The sequence below is a fragment of the Stegostoma tigrinum genome, chromosome 8, assembly GCF_030684315.1.
Source record: "Stegostoma tigrinum isolate sSteTig4 chromosome 8, sSteTig4.hap1, whole genome shotgun sequence".
NCBI lineage: Eukaryota > Metazoa > Chordata > Chondrichthyes > Orectolobiformes > Stegostomatidae > Stegostoma > Stegostoma tigrinum.
This window is the reverse complement of record NC_081361.1, coordinates 83702240-83729678: the sequence shown is the minus strand read 5'-3', so window position 1 is coordinate 83729678 and position 27439 is coordinate 83702240. Positions and strand designations below refer to the sequence as shown.

General features: G+C 44.4%; 1 protein-coding gene across 2 annotated transcripts in view; it reads right to left on the bottom strand.

Moving 5' to 3' along the window:
* alg14 (ALG14 UDP-N-acetylglucosaminyltransferase subunit) overlaps positions 1 to 27439 on the bottom strand; it is a 109325-nt gene that overhangs the window by 64099 nt on the left and 17787 nt on the right. The window contains exon 3 of one of the 2 annotated variants that reach the window (XM_048539301.2): positions 3712 to 3834. The exons of the other annotated variant lie outside the window; for it this stretch is intronic. Within the exon in view, the coding sequence (XP_048395258.1) occupies positions 3712 to 3834 (123 nt within the window). The remainder of the gene's footprint in view (positions 1 to 3711; positions 3835 to 27439) is intronic. 2 annotated transcript variants of the gene reach the window in all.

Genomic DNA, 27439 nt, shown 5'->3' with positions numbered 1-27439 from the left:
GATCCTCTGATGCTGTTTGGCCTGCCGTGTTCATCCAGCTCTACACCTTGTTATCTCACACGGCTATGTTACTTTGAGAGATCATCACAAAAGGTTATGAAAGAGTGCAGTTCCTTAAAAGTTGGAGACTGAAAGGGCATGGCAGTGAATTCGGAAAAACTGACTTTGCTCTGTGGAACAATGATTTCAAAGTTTGAAATCAGCAGTCATTTTGTTTGACTGCAATTGAAAACTGGCTGAAAGAGCCATTGATTGTGTGGGGCTCTCAGGAGACTGCATGATGACAGCTCCATCTACCAGCTCCAGCTGAAATGTCAGTGACCAGCATGTGAGAATTGGGTTTTCACTCCAATACCAGGAGCCACAGAGAAAAGTGCTGTATGGAAATCTCTCTCTCTTCAGCTGAGGAGACCAATACAAAGAGTGTTGTGTCAGCAGAACCAGTTTAAAAAAAAGAAAGGACTTTTATTGGCTCCCAAAACTGTTTCACCAACTGAGTCTAACAAAATAAACCTCAGAGGATTCAACTACGGAAGCCTTCACAGCTGCTAAAATCTAAATCCATGTTTTCACTTCAAGTATCAGGACTGCAAAGATCTTAGAGACAGATTTTACCTTCATGAGTAACTTCCTTTTCATTAATTTTTTATGTCTGTATTTCAGAACAGAATTTACTGTTTCTTCAAGCAATAGTTGTGTAGTTAACTTTTACCTTATTTAAAGCGTAAAACTGTGCTGTTTTATTTCTTAAATTGAAACTCTTGAAAGCTAAAAGGGAGCAATTAAACAAACAGTATAAATTTGCTGTTCATTGACACTTTGAGGACATGCCTGTTTGTAACAGGATGAAATTCATATTAAGTCCAGACTGTGCCCCTGCGAGATGACCTGTGTGTGAAGCATAACAGTGCTCATGCTTCATAAAGCATTTTCCAAAGTGACCACACTTTAACTTGCCATAACCTTTGCAAAGTCAATTAGGGAAGAGCAAAAAAATGCTGGACCTTGCCAGCAATGCCCAGATCCCTTTAGTGTACTAAAACATTCTTGAGTGTTAACATTCTCTGCAGATGCCAGCAAAAACAAAACAGCAATAAAGCAGCATGGTAACATTTAGTAAGTTAAAGTTCACATACTATAAATCAACACAGACTACTATATTATTGTATAAAGGAAAATCTGCGCTTGAAAATTATTATCTTATGTGCTGAGATAGTAGGAACTGTCGGTGCTGGAGAATCTGAGATAACAAGGTGTAGAGCTGGATGAACACAGCAGGCTAAGCAGCATCAGAGGAGCAGGAAAGCTGATGTTTAGGGTCTGGACCCATCTTCAGATTCTGAAATAAATATAGAGAGGGGCGGGAAGGCAGATCGAAGATGGATAAAGGAGCAGTTTAGGTGGAGAGGAAACAGACAGGTCAAAAGAGGCAGGGATGGAGCCAGTAAAGGGGAGTGTAGTTGGGGAGTTAGGGAGGGGATAGGTCAGTCCAGGGAGGACGGATAGGTCAAAGGGCCGCGATGAGATTTGTAGGTAGGGGATGGGGGTGGGGCTTCAGGTGGGAGGAGGGGTTAGGTGGGAGGAAGGATGGGCAAATTAGACAGGCAGAGACGAGCTGGGCTGGTTTTGGGATGCATTGGGGGAAAGAGGAGATTTTGAAGCTTCTGAAGTCCACAACGATACCACTGGGCTGCAGGGTTCCCAAGGAGAATATGAGTTGCTGTTCCTGCAACCTTCAGGTGGTTTTGTTGTTGCACTGCAGGAGGCCCAGGATGGACATGTCGTCCAAGGAAAGTGAGGGGGGAGTTGAAATGGTTCGCGACTGGGAAGTGCAGTCATTTGTCATGAACTTTGCATAGGTGTTCCACAAAGCAGTCCCTAAGCCTCTGGTTGGTTCCCCGATATACAGGAGGCCACAATGGGAACAGCGGAAACAGTATACCACATTAGCAGATGTTCAGATGGACACCTGTTTGATGTGGAAGGTTTTCTTGGGGCCTCAGATGGGGGTGAGGGAGGTGGTGTGGGGGCATGTGCAGCACTTCCTGCGGTTGTAGGGAAAGGTGCCGGGGCTGGTGGGGCTGGAGGGGAGCGTGGAGCTGACAAAGGGGTCACAGGGAGAGTGGTCTGTCCGGAAGGCAGATAAGGGTGGGGAGGGAAAAACGTCTTTGGTAGAGGGGTCAGATTGCAGATGGCAGAAGTGTCGGAGGATGATGTGTTGTATCTGGGAGGTTGGTGGGGTGGTACATGAGGATGTGGGGGATTCTACTTTGGCTGTTATTGTGGGGAGGGGGCATGAGGGCTGACTTGCGGGAAATGTGAGAGATGAGGTCGAAAGTATTTTCGACCACTACGGAGGGGAAGTTGTGGTCCTTGAAAAATGAGGATATATGGGATGTCCAGGAGTGGAATGCCTCATCTCAGGAGCAGATGTAGCAGAGGCAAAGGAACTGGGGATAGGGGATGGCCTTTTTGCAGGAAGGTGGGTGAGGGGTGGTGTGGGGTTTAAATGGATATCAGTTGCCAGGTGATTGCCAGAGATGGAAACAGATGTCCAGGAAGAGGAGAGAGCGAGAGCGAGAACGAGAACGAGAACTACCAAGAGGCAGACATAGCTTGGGCCCATGCGGGTACCCGTGCCACCCCTTCAATTCCTCCCACTTCCCACAGACTGAAGGAGAAGTTGTTAAGGGTGAGGACGAGTTCAGCTAAGTAAATAAGGGTGTCACTGGAGGGGGAGTGGTCAGGCCTGCGGGACAGGAAGAAGCAGAGGGCCTTGAGGCCATCTGTTTGGAGAATGCAGTTGTACAGGGACTGGATGTCCATGGTGAAGATGGGTGTTGGGGACTCGGGAATCAGGTGACCTCCTTCCCACAGCCTCCAACCTCATCGTTCCCCAACCCCGCACCGCCCGTTTCTAACTCCTTTCCAAAATCTAACTGCCTTGGTCGACCCATTGTCTCCACCTGCTCCTGCCCCACCAAACTTATCTCCACCTATCTTGACTCCGTTTTACCCGGCTTTGTCCAGGAACTCCCCACCTACGTCCATGACACAGCCCACGCCCCACACCTCCTCCAAAACTTCTGATTTCCTGGTTCATATCCTCAGATAAAAGTAAGCAAGGCTTGCCAAGTTTCCTTCACAATATACACAATATGTCAACCTATCAGGCAAACAGCCTACGCTATAAAAAAGATGTTTCAACTAAAATTTTTGACAGCAACTGTTTGGTAAACTGAGGAAGTGGAGGTCTTGTGATGGAGTGGGAACATCCCTGCCTCCGAGCTCTGGGTTCAGTGTCCCACTCAAGGGACACTGATGGTCAAGGAAGGAGTGTTCATATCTTTCAACATCCACTAACACCACCACAGCAGGTGAGTTTCCCGGTTAACCATGAGATGGAAGAAAATTGGTGCCTCAAACATCACTCTCCATTTCTCCATTACTCCAGACTGCAACATACACATGAAAGGGAATTGTCCCTCAGTAGTTTGGGGATGACGCAGTTGGATGGTTCCCCAATGTAGATTGGTGCCAAGGAGGCAGAGTTTGTTGAATTCGAGCTGCCTCCCTGCCCAACGCCCAATGGACCTACTCCCCTTTTGAAAGAGAGCTGAACAAGGAGCAGAGGCAGATAGAAGTGAAAATAGCAGCTTGTACATCGGATAGAGGTTGTCTAGGCTTGAATATCAGTTTGGTTGTACATACCACATCAGGTTTCAGCTGGAACACCAGTGGGATGGAATACAGCAGCGAGTATACTGTACTTATCACTGAAGACGTCCAGGACTGACAGACCTCGCGGCTACGAGGAATCCAGTGAATAGTATGCTGAAAGACAAATGAGAGATGGAAGTCGTGCTGAGGAAGATTTTTAGCAGAACGTACTGCCAGACAAGGCTGAATACAAGTTACTTCAATTACTGTGACAAGATTTGTGTAAAAATCTTGAAATGTACCAGAATGCAGTATTTTCTGGTGCATTTCAACCAAACTAAGTAGCATAAATATTCAACCAACATCATTATCTCAGTTTCTCAACATCATTTAGCAGGTCCCTTCCTACAGATCATTCCAACTTTTCCTTGATCCCAGTTTCATACAAGTTTTCAAAGCTCAGTTCGCACTTTTCATAAACTCAAGATGCCTCAAAGCCCCTTACAGCCAATTAAATACCTGATTAGTGCAGGAACATGACGGTTGGTTCATACACAGCAAGATTCCACAGTAGCGATGAGGATGGAGCATTGAGTGAAAAATGTTATTCAGATCATGGGGAGAACCCTTCTTTGAAATTTGCTGGGATCTCCTACATCCATTTAAGAATGTCTCATCTAAAAGGTGACATCAATTAAAGGATTTATAGTTATTGATGACATGAATAAGTGGCAGTGCAGGAAAATAGTTCCAATGTAGATAATCAGAACATGATGTAGAATGGCAGAGCAGGTTCAAGGGGCTGAATGGCCTGCTCCAGCTTGTATAGCAGAGAACGCACTCAGATTTATGCAGTGGGTTTTCGAGTAGCCTTGAGATTCAGTGAGAGATGATGCTACTGGAGAACAAGCTGAGTCATGGGTGACAATGGACAACATATCATGCAGACTGATACTTAACTGTGATCTGATTCTTACTGTTAATCGGATTTCGTTAAAATGAAAGTAATTCCCACAGCTCAGACACTCTCACTGACAAAGCTGAAGATCCTTTCACTGTTCAGCATGTGGATATGCCACCTATGCTCTTGACTCGCTAACTCATCCTGGAATTTATTTTCTGACCCAGCCCTCACTGCTCTCTTGGATACTGAATTCTGAAGATTTATAAGCCTTGGAAGAAATTCCTCATCTCTGCCTTCAATGAGAAATCTCATTTTTAATTTGAGCCTCTAATCGAGACTTCCTTCCAAGGGAAAGCATTGTTCCAACATCCACCCTGTCAAAACCATTCAGAATGTTGTGATTCAGTAAGATTTGCTAAGACCACCTCTCAGTCTTGCAAACTGCCATGAGTTTAGGCCCAACCTTTCCTCACGTATTAACCTATTCATCCCAGGAATAGCCAAGTGAACTTTCTCTGAACTGCTTCCAACACAAATATAACCTTCTCACGCAAGGAGACCAAAAAAAGTATACAGAGTATGCCAAATGCAGACCCATCAAGGTCTGTACAGCTCTTGCAAAGCATCTAAGAGAACAGCCTGTTTCCACACTGTAGGGATTCTACGTTTCTATCAGTGTGGACTTGTTGGGCCAAAGGGCCAGTTTCCACACTGTAGAAATTCTATGATGATAACAGCTAGGAGCAGGAGTAGGCTATTCAGCACCCACCCACCAACCCCCAAACCTGCTCTGCCATTTGGTTTCATTTTGGCCACAACTCCACTTTTCTTCCTGCTTCCCATATTCCTGAAACATTTTATTAATTTAAAAATCTGTCTCTCCCCTTAAAATTACTCAATGTTCCTGCTACATTCTAGGGTAGTGAATATCAGATTCACAACTCTTTGAGAGTAGTAATTTCTGCTCATCTGTTTTAAATCTGCTGCTCCTCATCCTTAAGCTACGGCCTCTTGCTCCACAACAGAAAACATCATCTCTATGTCAACTTTTCTTTTAAATTCCACCCACCTTGGAAAATCGACCAAAATCTCACTTGCCATCCTAACTATTTGCCATAAATGTATGCTAGGCCTTTTGTAATTAATGTACAAACTTACCTGGCTCCCTCCATGCCATAAAATTCTGCAGTATCTGTCCTATTAGATAATTAGATATTAAGAATTGGTTGCCTATTCTTCTACCAAAATGGGCAACCTAGCATTTTTCCACATTATACTCCATCCACAAAGTTCCTGTATACTCACAACCTTCCTACATCGTTATAGCGACACTGTGTCCTCTCACACAACTTGTTTTCCTTCCAGTTTTTGCCGCAGCAGCAAATGTGGCTGCAGTACACTCTGTCCCTTCAAAGTCATTGATGTAACTTGTGAATAGTTGAGGCCCCAGCACAGATCTTTGTGACACTCCAGTTAGTAGTTGTTTCCAATTAACTAGCTGAGTTTTTTTTTGTCAACTATTGCTGTCAGCTGCTGTTGAAAAGAGCCTGTGTGTACACAAGTGTGCACGTGTATGCCAGATACGGGGTTTAGCTGCGATGCTCCCCCAATGGTCAAATAACTGGTTACAAACATCTAACAGACAGATAATGGCCATTGGGGTGAATGCAGTGCTGGTTGCCACGTTACCTTGCTATCCTTCTCCAGCATGAGTCAGCAAGGAGGAAGGAGATGAATATTATCCTAGATGCTTATAGTCTTATCCCATATGAAGTATTTCTAAAGAGGAGTAACAGTAATAGGAAGATAAAATACAGACTTTCAGGTCTCATCATTTAGTAAAGTCATCGCTAATGTTCCAATTCAGCGAGAGGTTGTCAACTCTGCATCTTCCTGGTGGTTTTTAATCACACAACCTCCAGCCAGGAGCCAGCCTTTCCATCCTGGTGATGCACTGCATTCTAGCACTAATGGAAATCAAAATTCCCATCATCGAATTGGACAATGCTCAACCATTGGTCAAGCAGCCTTTTCTCCACAGCAACCCCTAATTTCATACCTGGTGAGGAGATACAAATAAAATTTTGTCTTCAAATTATTTTTAAAAAGTCTCCTGTGATTTTTCTCCAATATTGTTTTGGAGATTGATCTTCAATTCCTGAGACTCCAAGCCAATCTCGGAGAGTTGGACAAGTTACACAATCTCCAGTTTCTAGCTCGTAAACCACCTCCCTCATTTCCTCCACATCCATTCACCTACTTCATCACCCACCCACCTTATCTATATTGTTTGTAAGCCATACCTCAAAGATAACGTTGCAGTGCCTAACCTTGATTTTTAAATACAGGACAATATTAACCACCTCAAAAGCTTTCATTTTACCCTGGTGCCCTTGGTTAAACAATAAAGATGATGCAGAACTGAATGTGGGGAAGCAGCAGCTAATACTTATTCTCAACTTGGAAAGTCCACTCTCTCTACTCGAGAAGTGTGTAAAACAATCAGATTACATTAACTAAACCACGCAGCACAGTTGAATTTAGAACATGGAACATTGAACATAGAAAAGTACAGCACAGTACAGGCCCTTCGGCCCACGATGCTGCGCTGTGGAATAATCCTAATCCAAAAATAAAATAACCTAACCTACATTCCCCTCAATTCACTGCTGTCCATGTGCATGTCCAGCAGTCGCTTAAATGTCACTAATGACTCTGCTTCCACCACTACCACTGGTAAACTATTCCATGCGCTCACCACTCTCACCTTCTCCTGCATTTATTCAAATGTAATGCTACTTCTTGACAGCCTTTTAATTTTTTTGCCTTTTTTTCCTCTTTTCTGTTAATTTGAAGAGTTTTGCAATCTTGGGCTCCCCCAAGACTTGGATGTTTCATAGAATCCCTACAGTGTGGAAGCAGGCTATTTGGCCCATTGGGTCTACACTGACCGTCTGAAGAGCATCCCCCTACCCTATCCCTATAACCCTGCATTTCCCATGGCTAATCCATCCTAATCTGCACATCTTTGGACAGTGGGAAGAAACCCGCGCAGAGAACAGGGAGAATGTGCAAACTCCACACAGACAGTCGTCTGCGGCTGGAATCGAAACCAGGACCCTGGTGCAGTGAGGCAGCAGTGCTAACCACTGAGCCACCGTGCCAGAGGTTCACACATGGAGCATCTCTCATCAAGGATACCGCTGCTCTGGATCTCATCTTTCAATGCTAAGCACCGAGTACATAGAACTATTACAGACACAGATATTGGGAAACAGTATAACAGACCCTAGGATTTCCTGATCTCTCCGGAATCAGATGAAAATAATAGGAGAACAGATTGCCTCTTTCACCCTGTAAACCATTCATTTATACACAGTGACCAAATAATTCTGAAAAGATGTTCTTGAAGTAACTTGGATTACACATTCCCAATCAACGCCTTGGCCAAGGCTTTTCCTTCACAGAATTAAGGTAGTCACCAGCTTGTATTGTCATTCAGCAAAACCAGCACATGCTACAAATCCACTTTCTGGTTGTCTCTTCCCCTTAATCTAGGCTGCTGCTACAAAGCAAAGACAGATAGATATAATTTGCCACTCACAAGCAAAATAGACATTAACGTCACTGAAATAAATGGAACAAGCCTAGACCACTGACAACACAGTGGTCAGTATCGAACAGTTTCATACCTCGCAACATTTGCTGAACAATTTGAAGCTGCACACAATGAACACCCTACCCCTGCCCACAACAGAGAAACATGGGTTCATTTCCCCGTACACACAGCTGGAAACTGCACTGCCAGCAACGTCAGGGATTGATTTTATCCCTGTGATTTGTATTGTGTATCTCTTTTCCATTCACTGTGTGCTGTTGGAGAAATCCAATTCTCATCAGATGTTGCAGCAGTTTTAGTGATAAATTTTATTATCTGCAGCTCCTGGAGACCCTGCTATACGTTTTAAGTTTGACTGATGCGTGCAGGCAGCACACATGGAACTCAGTTGCTCCGTTATGCTTGTTTTAGAAACTTGAACGTGCTTCACTATTTTAAACAAAGCAAGCTAGTTAGTCAATCCCTGAGGAGTGATCGATTCTTAGACCAATACCAGCGCGAGATGGTACCAGCAGTGGACTTTGTTGACTGTTCCAAAGTTTTGAAACAACAATGTCAAGGGTCCATTTTTGTGGGGCTGGTTAAACTGAATGCTGAAAGCAAAACTGATTTGGACTCAAAAAACACTGCTTTAGAAGCCAAAATGAATCAGTCAGACAAGGAAAAACATATTGGGGCCTGAAAATACATTTACTAAAAGAGAGAAGCTTGAACAAAAAACACACAGGAAAATCCCACAGTGGCCATTATGAGAAGAGCAAAAAGCACAAATCCTTCACGCTGTTTTAAGCTATACAGAAATTATGGACAATCCTCTGCTATTCTAATCAGACTAAGTAGATTAAAAGCTTTGAAAGTGACTTGGAAAGGATTCAAAAGCCTTAGTGCAAAAATTCTGCTATACTTGATAAGGGCTTGAGAGCTTTATTCCAGCAATATTTCTGCAGTGAAGGCATCTGAGCCTCCAAACAATTTTAAAACGCAGCAAGTTTTTATTTCCTCAGGAAGAGAAATTTTAAGAAGAAATTGCAGAGTAAAAAAGAACAAGTGGTGGGTGAATACCAAGAAAGGGAAAATCAAAGGCAAAGTGTAGGAATGTCTACAAAATTCCCCAGTTTCAAATGGGACACAGCAGACTTCCTAAGAAAATTTAAAATGCTCAAATAGCACTCTATTTTATGTACAGACTTAAAATGTATCAATGCAGAAAAGCCATTGAGATGTGGCTATCAATTAGGGTTGAAGGTCCTCATAGTCTTAAATTCATCAAGATTCATGACCAGAGGGCTAGAGGTTGCCAAAAGTTTAGAACACCTATACAGAGGCAGGTTAAATTTGCATATTCACTAACTGGAGTCCATGTCGCTTAGAGACAGAAACCAAAATTCTTGCAGAGACAAGGGCTGATTGTGAGATTTTCAGATCAGGAGCTAGCAAACTACATCGAGATGCTGGTCACATTCACCTCCATAGAAGATTTCCAGAAAGGTTTGCAAAATAAACCACAAGCTCAAGGGCATTAAAAAGTTACAGAACGAAGGCACAAAGCAATTCTTGCAGGTCAGCAGAGTTTGTAAGTCCAGCACATAAACCTGATGGCTGAAACAATCACTGATACACCCAAACACTGCAGGGCATGTTGAAGGTGCGGCCGTTTACGTGAATCAAGGAAATGCCAAACTTTCAATCAATTTTGCAAGATGTCTGGCAGAAAAGACCACTGGCAGAAACCATGCACGAGAGCAGTTTGTAGCTGACACAGGTACAAAGAGCCTTGCAAAGATCCCAAAAGGCCACTTATCAGGAGTACTTTAAAGCTGCTTGGTATCCTGCCAGAGACACATATAAATGAAGTGACCGATGAACCAGAATTAGAATGACATGAGAAATCGAGCAGTGAATACACATTTCATACCAATCTCATAGAAAATTTTAATGTCATTACAATGTTGGAAAAGTGGCTGAAAATTTAAATTATATGAAACAGTAATTATTCATTATTGGTTAAGGTTGAAATGGAGCAATTGCCAACATATTATCCTTGTATATTTCAAGATAAATATACATCCACAGACATCGGAAACCATGGGCAAACTTAAAAACGTAAACCTTTCAGCAACTGATGATTCATCAATTTACATACAGGATTGGGTGTGCTGTGGTGCAAGTGGAGTCAATATACCTGGACTTTGCAGATGATCTACACCACAGACACAGCTCAACCAGCAACTGACCAACAGACTGAGACTTTGCACCAGTTACAATCCATGGAATTAGTCAAAGCTGTCTATAGAGCTAAGCGTTAAAGAAGACTAGACATTCCGCATTCTTCTGAATTAGTGCAGCTAAAATTGGAGCTCTCTGCTTGAGAGAGAAAGCTAAGTTCAATAGCAAAAGGCCGAACAATTAACTCAGGGTAAATCCAAACCTGGAATACCATCTCAGATATGAACTAGTCTTTAATAGAGCTACCTTCAAAATCAGCTCACCACCACCACCTTCTCAAGGGCAACTAGGGATGGGCAAAAATGCTGGTCATCCAACAGCGCACACATCCACAAATTAATAAAGAAAAGAGCTCCCAAAGAGAGGAACAAAGAACTGAAAGAGCTCAAAAGGATGCAGGATAAATAACAAGCTCTGTAAATCACCAATTAAAAACCTTTGGGAAGCCCTGCAGCAACTCACTAAAAGGCAGCTCGGGTTTAGCATGAACAGCCACTGAAACATTGGCTTGAAATCAAAGCAATTCTGGAGGAAATAACTAACCTGAAAAAGAAGATGGAGATGCACAGCGCACACATATCAAAGAGTTAAGAGCCACTGTGGAGTCAGTAATCTCAGAAATTCACCAAGAATCCTTAGACAGCACCTTCTAAGAACTGCAGATGTTGGGTCAGAGACAACAGTGTAGAGCTTTTAGAATACAGCAGGCCAGGCAACAGAGGAGTAGAAAAGTAGAAAACCATCGACCACTATCATCTAGAAGGACAAGGGCAGCAGATAGACCACCAGCTGTAAGTTTCCCTCTGAGCCACTGACCATCCAGACTTGGAAATATATCACCATTACTGCATTGTCATTTAGACAAAATCTGGAATTCCCTCCCTGGTGGCATTGTGGGGTTACCTACAGCACACGATTATAATGGTTTAAGACAGCAGCTCACCACCACCTTCTCAAAGGCAACGAGGGATGAGCAATAATACCACTGACCCAGCCAGTGACACACTCATCCCATGGCTGAATAAAAAAGCCCTTTAATAATAATGCTGTCATGAAACAGTAGGACACAGGGGAAAAATCAGTTAGCCCATGAAGCAACACAATGAGACAGAGGTCCAGACTTCAGAGAAAACAAAGAAAAAACAACAATTTACCACAGAAGAATGACAGACAGTATCAGGGTAACCGTGAAACTCAATGGCACTACCAGACTGCTACAGATCTGGCCACGAGTAAACTATCCGCACACATTATGGAAACTCATACTTAATACAAATCTTTTGGGATCAATACATGCTGTTGTCTGTAAAGTAATGGCTGTCATTCACTTCGAGTCTTTTCTGGTTAGAATTCTTTCGCCAAGCTTTTTCTGCTTTGGTTTTCTTCCCACGTAGACAAGGAGTGAGGGAATGAAAAAGGAACGCAGTTTGCAGATGTTTCTTTCCTGCTACCCTGGTATTCGCAGCTTTTTATTACTCTTGTAGCTTAACCTACCAGAGGGCTGTCATCAGGCAGAATTTCCAGTGACTCAAAAGACTCTTAGCATGGCTCAGTGTCAAATTCTCTCCCTCCTGCTTTACAAGCACTATTATTTGGAAGACTTGCTTTTCAGATTGTAAGAGTCAGTGTATCAATTACACAAAAAGGATACATTCCATCTTAGTTTATATTCCAAAAAATTAAATTGTGGTTTTTTTTTTCCAGTGTGCAGGCAGCACGCTTGGAACTCGATTGCTCTGTTGTAATGTTTGCCTGTAAGTTAAAGTGGTTTACTGTTTTAAATAAACTCAGCCATGCAGTTAATCAATCCCGGAGGAATGTTTGCTTCTAAGATAATATCATGAGCATGACAGACTGTATAAATAGAAAAGCAAAATACTGCCGATACTGGAAGTTTCAAATTTAAAAAGCTACTCTGGGAATAGTCAGCATCCAAAGAGTGAGAACACAGTTGAAGTCTTGTGCCTGTGACCTAGCATCAGAATTGGGTGAGTTAGAAACGTATCAGGTTTTGAGTAAATGAACAGTTAGGTGGACAGAATAACAAGGAAAGAATGAAGGTGGTTGATAGGCTGGAGAGCAGGCAAGGTTCAACGGGAAAGGCTTCATCACCGAAGGGAGATGGGAGAAGGAACGAAATGGATGGTGTGCCGAGAGCAGGTGAGACCAACTGAAACTAAAAAGAGCAGAACCTTCGAAGTTTATAAAACCATGAATGGCATGGATAGGATACATAGGCAAGGTCTTTTCCCGAAGGGAGGGCAGTTCAAAACTAGAGGGCATAGGTTTAAGATGAGGGGGGAAAAAGATTTAAAAGGGATCTAAGGGATAACTTTTTCACGCAGAGGGTGGTGCATGTATGGGATGAGCTGCCAGAGAAGGTAGTAGAAGCTGGTACAATTACAACATTTAAAAAGGCACCTGGATGGGTAATATGAATAGGAAGGGTTTTAAAGGATATAGGCCAAATGCTGGCAAATGGGACTAAATTAATTTAGGATATCTGGTTGGCATGGATGAGTTGGACCAAAGAGTCTGTTTCTATGCTCTACGTCTCTATGACTTTAAGAGAATGGCGAAAAGCCTAAGCAGTAAATAAGCACATGACAAAATAAAGACAGAGATTGTGATCTAACATTATCAAATTCAATGTAAAGTGCTCATTGGAAAGATGAAATGCTGCTCCTTGATCTTCACTTGAACACTGCAGGAGGGAGAAAGGTCAAAAATGGAAGCAAACTACTGAATTAAAATTAGTATCAATAGAGAATGCTTGCTGAGTCTCCAGCCCGGGTCCATATTCCTAGCTGACACGGTCTTGTCAATAAAAACTGACATTCATTCAAATAGCTCACTCCCAAATGATGATACACTGCTACTGTAATCAGGAGACAGAGATATAATGTTATTCGATTTGTTTAAAAGAACACAGATATTTAGATACATCAAAATGACAGTGGCTCCTGCCACTGCAATGGTGAGTTTACACATGTTGACAGATCACAAGCCTGGGCTATTTGATCAAACAATCAGGGTGTGATAAAGGATTAAGACAGAAACAATAGGCAGTCTGACCTGCCCGCTATACAGATCATTTTATTCTAGAAGAGAGTGTCTCCAAAGACCATCTTACAGCTGATACCGTCACAGCTGTACTGCCTTATGTATATTTTTAAATTACATTGATTTTAAAAAAATGTGCACAAGCTGTTTAAGCATCAGTTTGGGACAGGGAGACAGGCTATGATCTCCACCACAAATTCCCCCAAACACCAAACCACTTCAAGTCCCTCAACACTTCCTTTCAATTTCTAATGATGTTATTTTCCAATCAAACCTATTCTAGGGCAGCCAGGCAAACACAATTCAAGCTCCTTTTGATGAAGAATGTGCCTGTTCATAAAAGCACGAGTTGGGAGGATTACTAACTCAACGTGGCAGCGAGTTCGACTTGCAGGGTTTTCATTTTAAATCTTCAAAATACGAATAAACTGCCTTTTAGGTCAAAGCTGCAGCAACTGCCATTAAAACAAAGGATCATTCGAAAGAATACAAGAGAAAGGAGCAGTCACATGCCATCCTTGCAAAACATTGTGATCAATGTATTTAACAGGAGGCTCAGTATTGCTGTGGAGGAGGGGATGTTGGATCAGCTAGCAGAGACCATCCTGTCTCAGTAAACCAGGCATGTTCCACATCAGCATGGAAAATGGAGCTCAGTTCATCAGCCATCACAAGGGATATTTTGCTGAAATACAAGCTGACTGGGTTGTAATACAACTAAAAGGTATAAAGTCCCAGCAAAGGAAACAACTTGGCCTTTTTGCTCTAATTCAAGAATGTTCAGAACCATTGTCCACATCCATAAATCCTGACAGGACCTTAGCATGTCCTGTCCATGAAATCTATTCCAGCTCCCAATCCCCTTTGAAGTGGGCCCTTTGTCTATGCCAGCCTTCACAGTACATTCCTCTTCATTCCCTCCTACTTTGATCAACCTCCTCCCCTCTCAACTCAGCACCCCCTTCTCACCTTGCAAATGGCAGTTGCTTAGGTGGGGCCCTATCAAGGATCCTGTTTGAAACTGAACTCTGGGGCTGGAAAAAATCGTCGAATACAACTTTGAGGAAACAGCGCAGTCAATCTTTCTACCACGTCAGCTCAGGCCACATTGGGGCAGGACTTGTACACTTCACGGTGAGGTCCTGGGGAGTGTTGCCAAAAATGGCCTTGGGGTGCAGGTTCATAGTTCATTGAAAGTGGAGTCACAGGTAGACAGGATAGTGAAGGCAGCGTTGGGTGTGCTCGCCTTTACTGGTCAGTGCATTGAGTAGAGGAGATGGGAGATCATCACAGGACATTGGCTAGGCCACTTTTGGAATACTGCATTCTCAACTTGAGAAACCTCCCAACTCCTACACACAATGCAGTGATAAATCAAAGATGTTGAGAACTTGAGATGTTTCAGAAAAGATTTAAGAACGTTGGCAGGGTTGGAGGGCTTGAGCGAAAGGGAGGGGCTGAATAGGCTGGGACTATTTTCCCTAGAGCGTTGGAGGCTGAAGGGTGATCTAATAGAAGTTTATAAAACCATGAGAGGCATGGTAATCAAGAATAGCCAAGGTCTATCCCCCTGGTTAGGGGAGTCCAAAAGATTTAGGGCGAGAGGAGAAAGATCTAAAAGGGGCCTAAGAGGCAACCTTTTCGTGCAGGGGGTGGTGCATGTATGGAATAAGCTACCAGAGGAAGTGGTGAAGGCTGGTACAATTACGACTTCTTTTTAATTCATTCAGGGGATGAGGGTGTCACTGGCTAGGCCAGCATTTATTGCCCATCCCTAAATCCCCAGAGGGTATTTAAAAGTCAACCACATTGCCGTGGGTCTGGAGTCACATGTCAGTCAGACCAGGGAAGGATGGCAGTTTCCTTCCCTATAGCACATTAATGTACCAGAAAGGTTTGTTCAGCAACACTCCCCAGGACCTTGTTATTGAGGTGCATAAGTCCTGCCCTGAAGCGACATGGTTCATTTAGAAGGCATCTGGGCGGGTACATGAATAGGAAGGGTTTAGGAGGAATATGGGCCAAATGCTAGCAAACGGGACTACATTAAGATAGGATATTGGTCAGCATGGATGAGTTGGACCAAAGGGTCTGTTTCCATGCTGTACATCTCTATTACTTACCCAAAACTGATCATCTGCTCTTTCTTGCACCGCATTTTTTTCCTTCTGCTGGCAAGGCTGGCATTTGATACCTGCCCCTTACAGCCCCTATGAGTGGAGGCGATAAGTCCCTTGTTGAACTGCTACAATCTAGTATGGATGCACCCTCAGTACTATCCACTCCTCTACACTGGTTTAACAAAACCAAGTGGCTTGCCTTCTAGCCACTTCAGAGGAAGTTTGTGAACCAACCCTATTGCTGTGGGCCTGGAGTCATGAAGAAGCCAGACTGGGTGAAAACAGGTTTCCTTCCTCACATTCACCTTACAACAGATAAGTTTTAGGAATTCCAAACTTTCTTCCCTCACGTCCTCATTTAATGGGCACTATCTATAGAAAATGCTTGCCCCGTACACAAGTCTGATTTGAAGTTGTGGATGTATTCACACAAATCATGGCTTTAGGTGAAGTGACTTTAAATGAATCATTGGTGCCGATCAGTCTTAAAGTAAGAGCTTGAATCCTTGTTTTATTCTGTCCACAATAATATTACAATGTAGAAACTGAAATAATGTACAGCACTGTGTATTCCTACCTTAAATAACTTTTAAAATTAAACTCACTGAATTTTCTTGGATAAATACTGAGTAGAAGCAGAGCTGCATCAGCCATGCAAGTAATTTGGCTCCAAGAGAAGATCCGAGACTAGGAATTCTGTGGCAGGTAACTCACTTCCTGATTCCCCTAAGCTCGTCCTCGACAACCGTCGGAAATGTGATGGAACGCTCCCCCCACTTGTCTGGATAGGTGCAGCTCCCACACTGAAGAAGCTTGACACCAGCCAGGATAAATTAACTGCTTATTTGGCACCACATCCACTATCTGAAATAATCACCTCCTCTACTGCACACAGTGCCAGCAGCATGTACCAGCTGCAAGGTGTACTTCCACAACTTAAGGTTCCTTCGAAGTGCCTTCCAGGCCCACTACCCAGAAACACAAGGGCAGCACATACATGGGTACACCATCATCTACTAGTTTCCCTCCAAGCCATTCGCCATCCAAACCTGGAAATATAATCACCGTTTCTTCATTACCCTGGAATGCCCTCTCCAGCAGGGATTACCGACACCCTCAGACTGTCTAGTTCAAGAAGGGATAACAAAGTGTGGAGCTGGATGAACACAGCAGGCCAAGCAGCATCTCAGGAGCACAAAAGCTGACGTTTTGGGCCCAGACCCTTCATCAGAGATGCTGGTTGGCCTGCTGTGTTCATCCAGCTCCACACTTGGTTATCTTGGATTCTCCAGTATCTGCAGTTCCCATTATCTCCAAGTTCAAGAAGGGAGTTGCTTGCCGCCACCACCACCTCCAGGGCAATTCAGGATGGGCCTAGCTAACGATACCCACGCCCCATGAACAGATTTTCAAAAAATTACAGTAGGCTCTCAAACAAGTTTGGAAAAGTACGTCCGCATTTTCAGATGGACCTTTCCCCATCTGGTGGCAGAAGCTGGTTAGTGTCAACAGCTTCAAACCTCATGCTCTGACCAACATCTACCACTAGATGGAAGCCTTCAGCAAAATTTGAACCATCTGAGCAGCCATGGCCTCAACGCTTGGAGGGGCTGGGGAGCCAAAGTGTAGGCCAGGGGAAGGGCAATTCTAGGGGGTAAAGTTAAAGGGGGGGTGGGGGTGGGTTGCAATGAAACAATGAAGTTAAAGAATGAAAAGAATGGGCCTCAACTATAAAACAATGTTAAAACAAAATGAAATGAGCAGGGTGACTTAAAACAAGGACTGACTACAATTAAATTCTCACTTTGACACTGCAGCCTATCACGAGAAAGATGATCAACTTACAGCACAGGTATTCACACGGATGGTTTCCAACATAAAATGTCAAATTAATAATCTGTAATGACAAATGTACAAGAGAGAGTTTACAATAGGGTCTGTTACATCTTGATGCTCTGATCCCTTTATGCAATGCTTCCAATCCTACTGTCTTTCACGTCAAGTGTTATGGAAGTAACCCTATAACCAGTATGGGTAAACATACTGTGAGAATCCATTTTTTAAAATACAAAAGTCAAGCAGAGTGAAAGCAACAAAGCTAAAGCAACGTGATACATGTAGATAGTAGGAGCTGCCGATGCTGGAGAATCTGAGGTAACAAGGTGCAGAGCTGGATGAACACAGCAGGCCAAGCAGCAGAGGAGCAGGAAAGATGACACTTTGGGTCCGGACCCTTCTTCAAAAAAAACTTCATTTTCTTAAGCCATTATAGTGACACACACAACATTGCTCGATTGCTTCTGACAGGCAGATTTAGGACAGCTTGATTTTAAAAATATTCTGGGTGTAATATCACGTACTTAGAACATAGAACATAGAACATAGAACAGTACAGCACAGAACAGGCCCTTCAGCCCACAATGTTGTGCCGACCATTGATCCTCATGTATGCACCCTCAAATTTCTGTGACCATATGCATGTCCAGCAGTCTCTTAAATGACCCCAATGACCTTGCTTCCACAACTGCTGCTGGCAACGCATTCCATGCTCTCACAACTCTCTGCGTAAAGAACCTGCCTCTGACATCCCCTCTATACTTTCCACCAACCAGCTTAAAACTATGACCCCTCGTGCTAGCCATTTCTGCCCTGGGAAATAGTCTCTGGCTATCAACTCTATCCATGCCTCTCATTATCTTGTATACCTCAATTAGGTCACCTCTCCTCCTCCTTTTCTCCAATGAAAAGAGACCGAGCTCAGTCAACCTCTCTTCATAAGATAGGCCCTCCAGTCCAGGCAGCATCCTGGTAAACCTCCTCTGAACCCTCTCCAAAGCATCCACATCTTTCCTATAATAGGGCGCCCAGAACTGGACGCAGTATTCCAAGTGCGGTCTAACCAAAGTTTTATAGAGCTGCAACAAGATCTCACGACTCTTAAACTCAATCCCCCTGTTAATGAAAGCCAAAACACCATATGCTTTCTTAACAACCCTGTCCACTTGGGTGGCCATTTTAAGGGATCTATGTATCTGCACACCAAGATCCCTCTGTTCCTCCACGCTGCCAAGAATCCTATCCTTAATCCTGTACTCAGCTTTCAAATTCGACCTTCCAAAATGCATCACCTCGCATTTATCCAGGTTGAACTCCATCTGCCACCTCTCAGCCCATCTCTGCATCCTGTCAATGTCCCGCTGCAGCCTACAACAGCCCTCTACACTGTCAACGACACCTCCGACCTTTGTGTCGTCTGCAAACTTGCTGACCCATCCTTCAATTCCCTCGTCCAAGTCATTAATAAAAATTACAAACAGTAGAGGCCCAAGGACAGAGCCCTGTGGAACCCCACTCACCACTGACTTCCAGGCAGAATATTTTCCTTCTACTACCACTCGCTGTCTTCTGTTGGCCAGCCAATTCTGTATCCAAGCAGCTAAGTTCCCCTGTATCCCATTCCTCCTGACCTTCTGAATGAGCCTTCCATGGGGAACCTTATCAAATGCCTTACTGAAGTCCATATACACCACATCCACAGCTCGACCCTCATCAACCTTTCTAGTCACATCCTCAAAAAACTCGATAAGGTTTGTAAGGCATGACCTACCCCTCACAAAGCCGTGTTGACTGTATTTGATCAAGCCATGCTCTTCCAGATGGTCATAAATCTTATCCCTCAGAATCCTTTCTAACACCTTGCAGACGACAGACGTGAGACTTACCGGTCTATAATTGCCGGGGATTTCCCTATTTCCTTTCTTGAAGAGAGGAATTACATTTGCCTCTCTCCAGTCCTCAGGTACGACTCCAGTGGAGAGCGAGGATGCAAAGATCTTCGCAAGTGGCAAAGCAATTGCATTTCTCGCTTCCCAAAGCAGCCGAGGACAAATCTGATCCAGGCCTGGCGACTTGTCAATCTTAATGTTTGACAAAATTTTCAGCACATCAGCTTCCTCTATCTCTATCCATTCCAGCATGCACACCTGCTCTTCAAAGGTTTCATTCACTACAAAGTTCGTTTCTTTCGTAAAGACAGAAGCAAAAAACTCATTTAGGGCTTCCCCTACCTCCTCAGGCTCCACACACAAGTTCCCCATGCTATCCCTGATCGGCCCTACTCTTTCTTTGACCATTCTCTTATTCCTCACGTAAGTGTAAAATGCCTTTGTGTTTTCCCGGATTCCTTCTGCCAAGCCTTTCTCGTGCCCCCTCCTGGCTCTCCTCAGACCATTTTTGAGCTCCTTCCTTGCCTGCATGTAATCCTCTCTAGCTGAACTTGACCCTAGCTTCCTCCACCTTATGTAAGCTACCTTCTTCCTTTTCACTAGAAGCTCCACCGCTCTCGTCATCCAAGGTTCCTTAATCTTACCCCTTCTTGCCTGTCTCAGAGGGACATATTTACTCATCACTCCCAACAACTGTTCCTTAAACCATCTCCACATGTCTATAGTTCCCTTACCATGGAACAACTGCTCCCAGTCCATGCTTCCTAACTCATGTCTAATCGCATCATAGTTTCCTCTTCCCCAATTAAATATCCTCCCATTCTGCCTAATCCTCTCCTTCTCCATAGCTATGTAAAATGTGAGGCAGTTATGGTCACTATCACCAAAATGCTCCCCCACCACAAGATCTGATACCTGCCCCGGCTCGTTTCCGAGCACCAAGTCTAGAATGGCCTCTCCCCTCGTCGGCCTGTCAACGTACTGCGTTAGGAAACCCTCCTGAACACACCTTACAAAAACAGCTCCATTCAAATCTTCTGCTCGAAGGAGGTTCCAATCAATATTAGGAAAGTTAAAGTCACCCATTACAACAACCCTACTGCGTCCACACTTTTCCAAAATCTGCCGACCTATGCTTTCTTCAATCTCCCTGCTGCTATTGGGGGGCCTGTAGTAAACCCCTAACGAGGTGACTACTCCCTTGCTGTTCCTAATTTCCACCCATACTTCTAACCCACCTGCAGTACCTTAACCAAGCAAAGTTCAGAAACAATTGGGCTCCATTTGAAAGCCACGCCTGAGAAGCAATACAGTGTAAGCACCACGGAGTGCGTAGCGAGTTAGAGCAGAAAGTGTAGAAAGTCACCACTTCTGGTGCTATCTGAGGTACAAAGATACCTAGGTATAAATTGGAAAAAATAAAGAAATGAATAAAAAAGGTAAAAGTTCAGCAATACAATCCTTCTAAAGCAGGGAGTCCATGCTGGGCTACCTCGAGGCTGGGAGTCCATCTAGTCTGCACTGGTCAACTCTCCACTATCGATGCCAGAGAAAAAAAGAAAAAGAAAGACAAACAAAATAAAGGGAAAAGACAAAAAGAAACAGATGGAGCGGACGAACTTTAGCGAAGGAGCATATTCTGCTGCCATCCTGAATTGAGAAGAATGATTCACACATGGATATTTTGAGCTGATTTTCCACACCATGAAACACTGAGACAAGATAATAAAGTGTGAGGCTGGATGAACACAGCAGGCCAAGCAGCATCTCGGGAGCACAAAAGCTGACATTTCGGGCCTAGACCCTTCATCAGAGAGGGTCTAGGCCCGAAACGTCAGCTTTTGTGCTCCTGAGATGCTGCTTGGCCTGCTGTGTTCATCCAGCTTCACACTTTATTATCTTGGATTCTCCAGCATCTGCAGTTCCCATTATCACAAACACAGAGACAAGGTCACTTATGGTTTTCGGGCAAAATGAGATTGAAAACTGAGCACAAGTGAATCAGAGCACATGGTGTTACCAGTCCTTGTTTTAATACTGTATATGCCATTCAAAAAAAAAGCAAGTGAAGAGTGGAACCTGACAATCTTTTATAGACTTTTATCAAGAGACCCATGTTAAAACGTATATACCTCTAACCTGACACAGTGTGTTAGCCGGTTTTTATTTTTAAATATATTATTCTAAATCAATCTGCTTGGACTTGTTACAAATCAAACTGGCAGGTGGGATTTGAATTCATGCTTTCTGGCCCAGAGTTAGTGGCACTGCCAGTGTTGCCACAAGACCACAAGGGACAGCATGGTGGCTCAGTGGTTAGCACTGCCGCCTCAGTGCCAGGGACCTGAGTTACATAGAACATAGATAATGGGAACTGCAGATGCTGGAGATTCCAAGATAATAAAATGTGAGGCTGGATGAACACAGCAGGCCAAGCAGCATCTCAGGAGCACAAAAGCTGACGTTTCGGGCCTAGACCCTTCATCAGAGAGGGGGATGGGGGGAGGGAACTGGAATAAATAGGGAGAGAGGGGGAGGCGGACCGAAGATGGAGAGTAAAGAAGATAGGTGGAGAGGGTGTAGGTGGGGAGGTAGGGAGGGGATAGGTCAGTCCAGGGAAGACGGACAGGTCAAGGAGGTGGGATGAGGTTAGTAGGTAGCTGGGGGTGCGGCTTGGGGTGGGAGGAAGGGATGGGTGAGAGGAAGAACCGGTTCGGGAGGCAGAGACAGGTTGGACTGGTTTTGGGATGCAGTGGGTGGGGGGGAAGAGCTGGGCTGGTTGTGTGGTGCAGTGGGGGGAGGGGATGAACTGGGCTGGTTGAGGGATGCAGTGGGGGAAGGGGAGATTTTGAAACTGGTGAAGTCCACATTGATACCATATGGCTGCAGGGTTGTCATGGTCATCATGGGCCTCCTGCACTGCCACAATGATGCCATCATGGGCCTCCTGCACTGCCACAATGATGCCCATCATGGGCCTCCTGCACTGCCACAATGATGCCCATCATGGGCCTCCTGCACTGCCACAATGATGCCATCATGGGCCTCCTGCACTGCCACAATGATGCCCATCATGGGCCTCCTGCACTGCCACAATGATGCCCATCATGGGCCTCCTGCACTGCCACAATGATGCCCATCATGGGCCTCCTGCACTGCCACAATGATGCCCATCATGGGCCTCCTGCACTGCCACAATGATGCCACCCGAAGGTTGCAGGAACAGCAACTCATATTCCGCCTGGGAACCCTGCAGCCATATGGTATCAATGTGGACTTCACCAGTTTCAAAATCTCCCCTTCCCCCACTGCATCCCTCAACCAGCCCAGTTCATCCCCTCCCCCCACTGCACCACACAACCAGCCCAGCTCTTACCCCCCACCCACTGCATCCCAAAACCAGTCCAACCTGTCTCTGCCTCCCGAACCGGTTCTTCCTCTCACCCATCCCTTCCTCCCACCCCAAGCCGCACCCCCAGCTACCTACTAACCTCATCCCACCTCCTTGACCTGTCCGTCTTCCCTGGACTGACCTATCCCCTCCCTACCTCCCCACCTACACCCTCTCCACCTATCTTCTTTACTCTCCATCTTCGGTCCGCCTCCCCCTCTCTCCCTATTTATTCCAGTTCCCTCCCCCCATCCCCCTCTCTGATGAAGGGTCTAGGCCCGAAACGTCAGCTTTTGTGCTCCTGAGATGCTGCTTGGCCTGCTGTGTTCATCCAGCCTCACATTTTATTATCTTACATAGAACATAGATCAGTACAGCACACTGCAGGCCCTTCAGCCCACGATGTTGTGCCGAACTTTTACCCCAATCCTAAGGTCTATCTAACTTAACGGCCCACTTTATACTATCATCCATATGCCTATCTGAAAGCCGCTTAAATGCACCTAATGAGGCCAACTCCACTACCCACTCACGCCCTGACCACTCTGAGCAAAGAGCGTACCTCTGACGTCTCCTCTCCACTCACTTTAAAACTATACCCACTTGTCATAGCTACCTCCGACCTTGGAAAAAGCCTCTGGCTGTTGACTCAAACTATACCTCTGATCATTTTGTACACCTCTATCAAGTCACCTCTCATCCTTGGTCGTTCTAAAGAGAAAAGCCCTAGTGCTCTCAACCTTTTCTTGTAAGCCTTTCCCTCCATTCCAGGCAACATCCTGGGAAATCTCCTCTGCACCTTTTCCAGCACTTCCACATGTTTCCTGTAATAAGGCAACCAGAACTGGACACAACACTTCAGATGTGGCTGAAACAGGCTTTTGTATAGCTGGAGCATAGCTTCACGGCTCTTGAGCTCAATCCCTCTATTAATGAAAGCAAACACACCATATGCCTTCTTAACAACTCTATCCACCTGCATGGCAGCTTTCAGGGAGCTGTGGACTTGAACCCCAAGATCCCACTGCTCCTCCACACTACCAAGAATCCTTCTGTTAACCCTGTATTCTGCTTGCAAGTTTGTCCTTCCAAAATGAGAAACCTCACACTTTTCAGGGTTAAATTCCATCCGTCACTTCTCAGCCCAGCTCTGCATCCTATCAATGTCCCTTTGTAACCAAGAACTGCCGTCCGCACTGTCCACAACACAACCCACCTTCGTAATGTCTGCAAACTTACTAATCCACCCTTCCACTCCTACATCCAAATCATTTGCAAAAATCACAAATAGAACAGGACACCACTCGTAACTGAGCACCATGTTGAATATTTTCCATCTTTTGTCTTCTAAGAATCAGCCAATTCTGAATCCAATCTGCCATATTTCCCCCTATCCCATGCCTCCTTACCTTCTGCATGAGCCTACCATGGGGAACCTTATCAAAGGCCTTATTTAAAGCCATGTGTGCCACACCCACTGCTCTACCTTCATCCACGTGTTTGGTCACCTCTTCAAAGAATTCAATAAGGTTTGTGAGGCATGATCTACCCCTCACAAATCCATGCTGACTATCACGAATCAAACTGTGCCTTTCCATGGGATTATAAATCCTCCCCCTCAGAGTGCTTTCCAATAATTTGCCCACCACTGATGTAAGACTAACTGTCCTGTAATTTCTGGGTTTATCCTTCTTCCCTTTCTTGAACAAGGGAATGACATTTGCCTCTCTCCAATCTTCCGGCACTATACCCGTGGATAGTGAGGACGAAAAAATCGTCGCCAAAGGCCCTGCGATCTCTTCCCTCGCTTCCCATAGAATCCTTGGATAAACCCCATCAGGCCTGAGGGACTTACCTGTCTTCAACTTCCTCAAAATTCCTAGCACATGATCTTTACTAAGATCAACCTCCTCTGGCTTTCAGGCCTGTTTCATACTGTCCTCCTCTACAACTAGGTCCCTCTCAGTTGTGAATACAGAAGAAAAGTATTCATTAAGGACATCTCCTATCTTTTTAGGCTCCGTGCACAAATTCCCTTTACAATCCTTGATTAGCCCTACTGTTTATCTGGTCGATTAAGAAAATCCAATGAAAGAAAACAGATAGCAGTTTTCAGAGAATCATAGAATCCCTACAGTATGGAAACAGGCCCTTTGGCTCAACAAGTTTACACCGGCACTCAGAGCATCTCACCCAGACCCATCCCCCTAAAACCTACATATTTATTCCTCACGTGTGTAAAACACCTTGGAGTTTTCTTTGATTCTAATTTGCCAAGGTTTTCTCATGCCCCCTTATAGCTCTCCTAAGCCCTTTCTTCAGTTCCTTCCTGGATAACTTGTATCCCTGTAGAGCCTTTTCCGTTCCTTGTTTCCTAAATCTTACATAAGCCTCCTTCTTCCTCTCAAGAGCCAAGGCTCCCTCACTTGGCCGCATCTTCCCAGCCTGCTAGGGACAAATATATCAAGCACACGCAGTATGCATTCCTTAAACAATTTCCACATTTCAACAGTGCTCTTCCCTGCCAGCATGTTCTCCCACTTAATGTTACCCAGTTCTTGCCTAACAGAATTATAATTACCCTTCCTCCTGTTTTAAACCTTACCCTGCTGTATGTACCTATCCTTTTTCTCCCCCTACCAACAGGTCTAACACTTGGCCCAGTTCACTGCCAAGCACCAAATCAAAGTGACGTCTCCTCATGCTGGTCTATGTACACACGTTTTGATTCCACCCTCGGGTGACTGTCTGTGTAGAGTTTGCACATTCTCACCGTGGCTGCGTGGGTTTCCTCCCACAGTCCAAAAATGTGCAGGCTAGGTGGATTGGCCATGCTAAATTTCCCATAGTGTTGAGGGATGTGTACATGAGGTAGGTTATAGGGGGATGGGTCTGGGTGAGAAGCTCTGAGAGTCGGTGTAAACTTGTTGGGCCAAAGGGCCTGTTTCCACACTGTAGGGATTCTATGATTCTCTGAAGACCGCTGTTTTCATTAATAGGATTTTCTTGATCAACCTGTCATGTTGTAACACACCTCCAGAAAAGCCATGAATTGAACATGGGCTTTCTGGCCAGACATAGGGACACTACCACTGTGCCATGAGAGCCCTGTTATAATGTATATGGGCTCAAGTGAATTCCAAGTTAATGACCACTGCTAGCGTACAATTAAACAAGATTAATGTGCAATTAACATTCATCTACAGTTCTGCAGTTGACAGGAAGAGAGACTAATAATGAATTTCGGGCTGGTTACTGCTTGAAGCAGTTCATGGTTTCACATCATGGCCAAGGGACACACAGACATACTTTAAATCCCAGTTCCCCTGACCGCACGCTTCACCTTGGCTGATCCAGCATTCCTTCTTTATAGCTACATAGCACTGGAATGACCACACTGCCTTCAGCTTGCAGACATTCCCTGCCAGCTGACCAAATATGCAGATGATTTATGGCCCAAAAAGAAAACTAAACTGACAAACACACGGATATGCACATACCTTGGGTACTTTTTACGGGGTAAAGATTTTTGATGCCAAATATCACACCATGGTTCATTTCCATATTTTGACAACGCACACTACTTGTGTGCACAGCACAAAATAGCCCCATAAACTGACAGTGAATGGCCTAGGAGCTGAAATTTGCTCTCTCGAAAGGTGGTATGAATGGGGCACTGTATAACAGATTGAACATTTACTTTCTCCCCACAACATATCTTGCAGGGTTTTCCCCACGATATTTCCATTCCCACATTAGAATCACAAGCAGAGTTTGGCCATTCAGCCTTTCAAGCCTGTTCCATATTTCAATACAATTCAGGCTGATCTCATCTCGGCCTCAACTCTACTTTCCTGCCTAAATAAAAACCGAAAGAACTGCGGATGGTGCAAATCAGAAGTTGCTGGCGAAGCCTAGCAGGTCTAGTAGCTGTGAAGAGATATCAGAGTTAACGTTTTGGGCCCAGTAACGCTTCCTCAGAACTCCACTTTCCTGCCTGCTCTCCGTGACCCTTCAACATATTAAGGAGGAGACAGACTTTTAGTCAATAAAACTTACTCAACATGCCAGCATCCACCACACTCTGGCTATAGCTAAATCCACACATTCTTCTGAAAGGGGTTAACTTCTCAGCTTTTTTAATTCTGCTACCCCCTATCCTAAAAAACTGTGACCTCTCATTCTAGATTGTCCCACATGAGGAAACATCTTCTCTACACGGACTTTGTCAAACCCCATTAGCATCTTATATATCCCAATTACATCTCCTCCCGTTCTTCTAAACTGCAGGGAGCGTAGGCCTAAGTCTCTCATCATAAGACAAAGCCTTCATCTCTGAAATTAGTTTAGTGAACCTCCTCTGAGCTGCCCCCAATGCAACTACATCCCTCCTCAAGTAAGGAGACCAAAACTTTACAGGATACTCCAGGTGCAGTCTCACTAATGTCAGCTGCAGCAATACTCTCCTTTTATACTCTATTTCCCCTCAAATAAATACCTAAATTCCCTTGAAACAACGTATTCCGGCAGGTCACAATGTACAGGCTAAACTCAGTCAAGTGTATTTGCAAGGAAACAAATTATAAAGACAAAATTAATACTGTAACCAGTCTTCATTGTGATATTTGACTCATGCAATATTTAAACGGCTCTTTTAAATGAGCTAAACAAACTCAGTTCCATCTATGCAACTTAAAGTCTGTCACTTTCCGTATCCTAAAACTAGGCCCT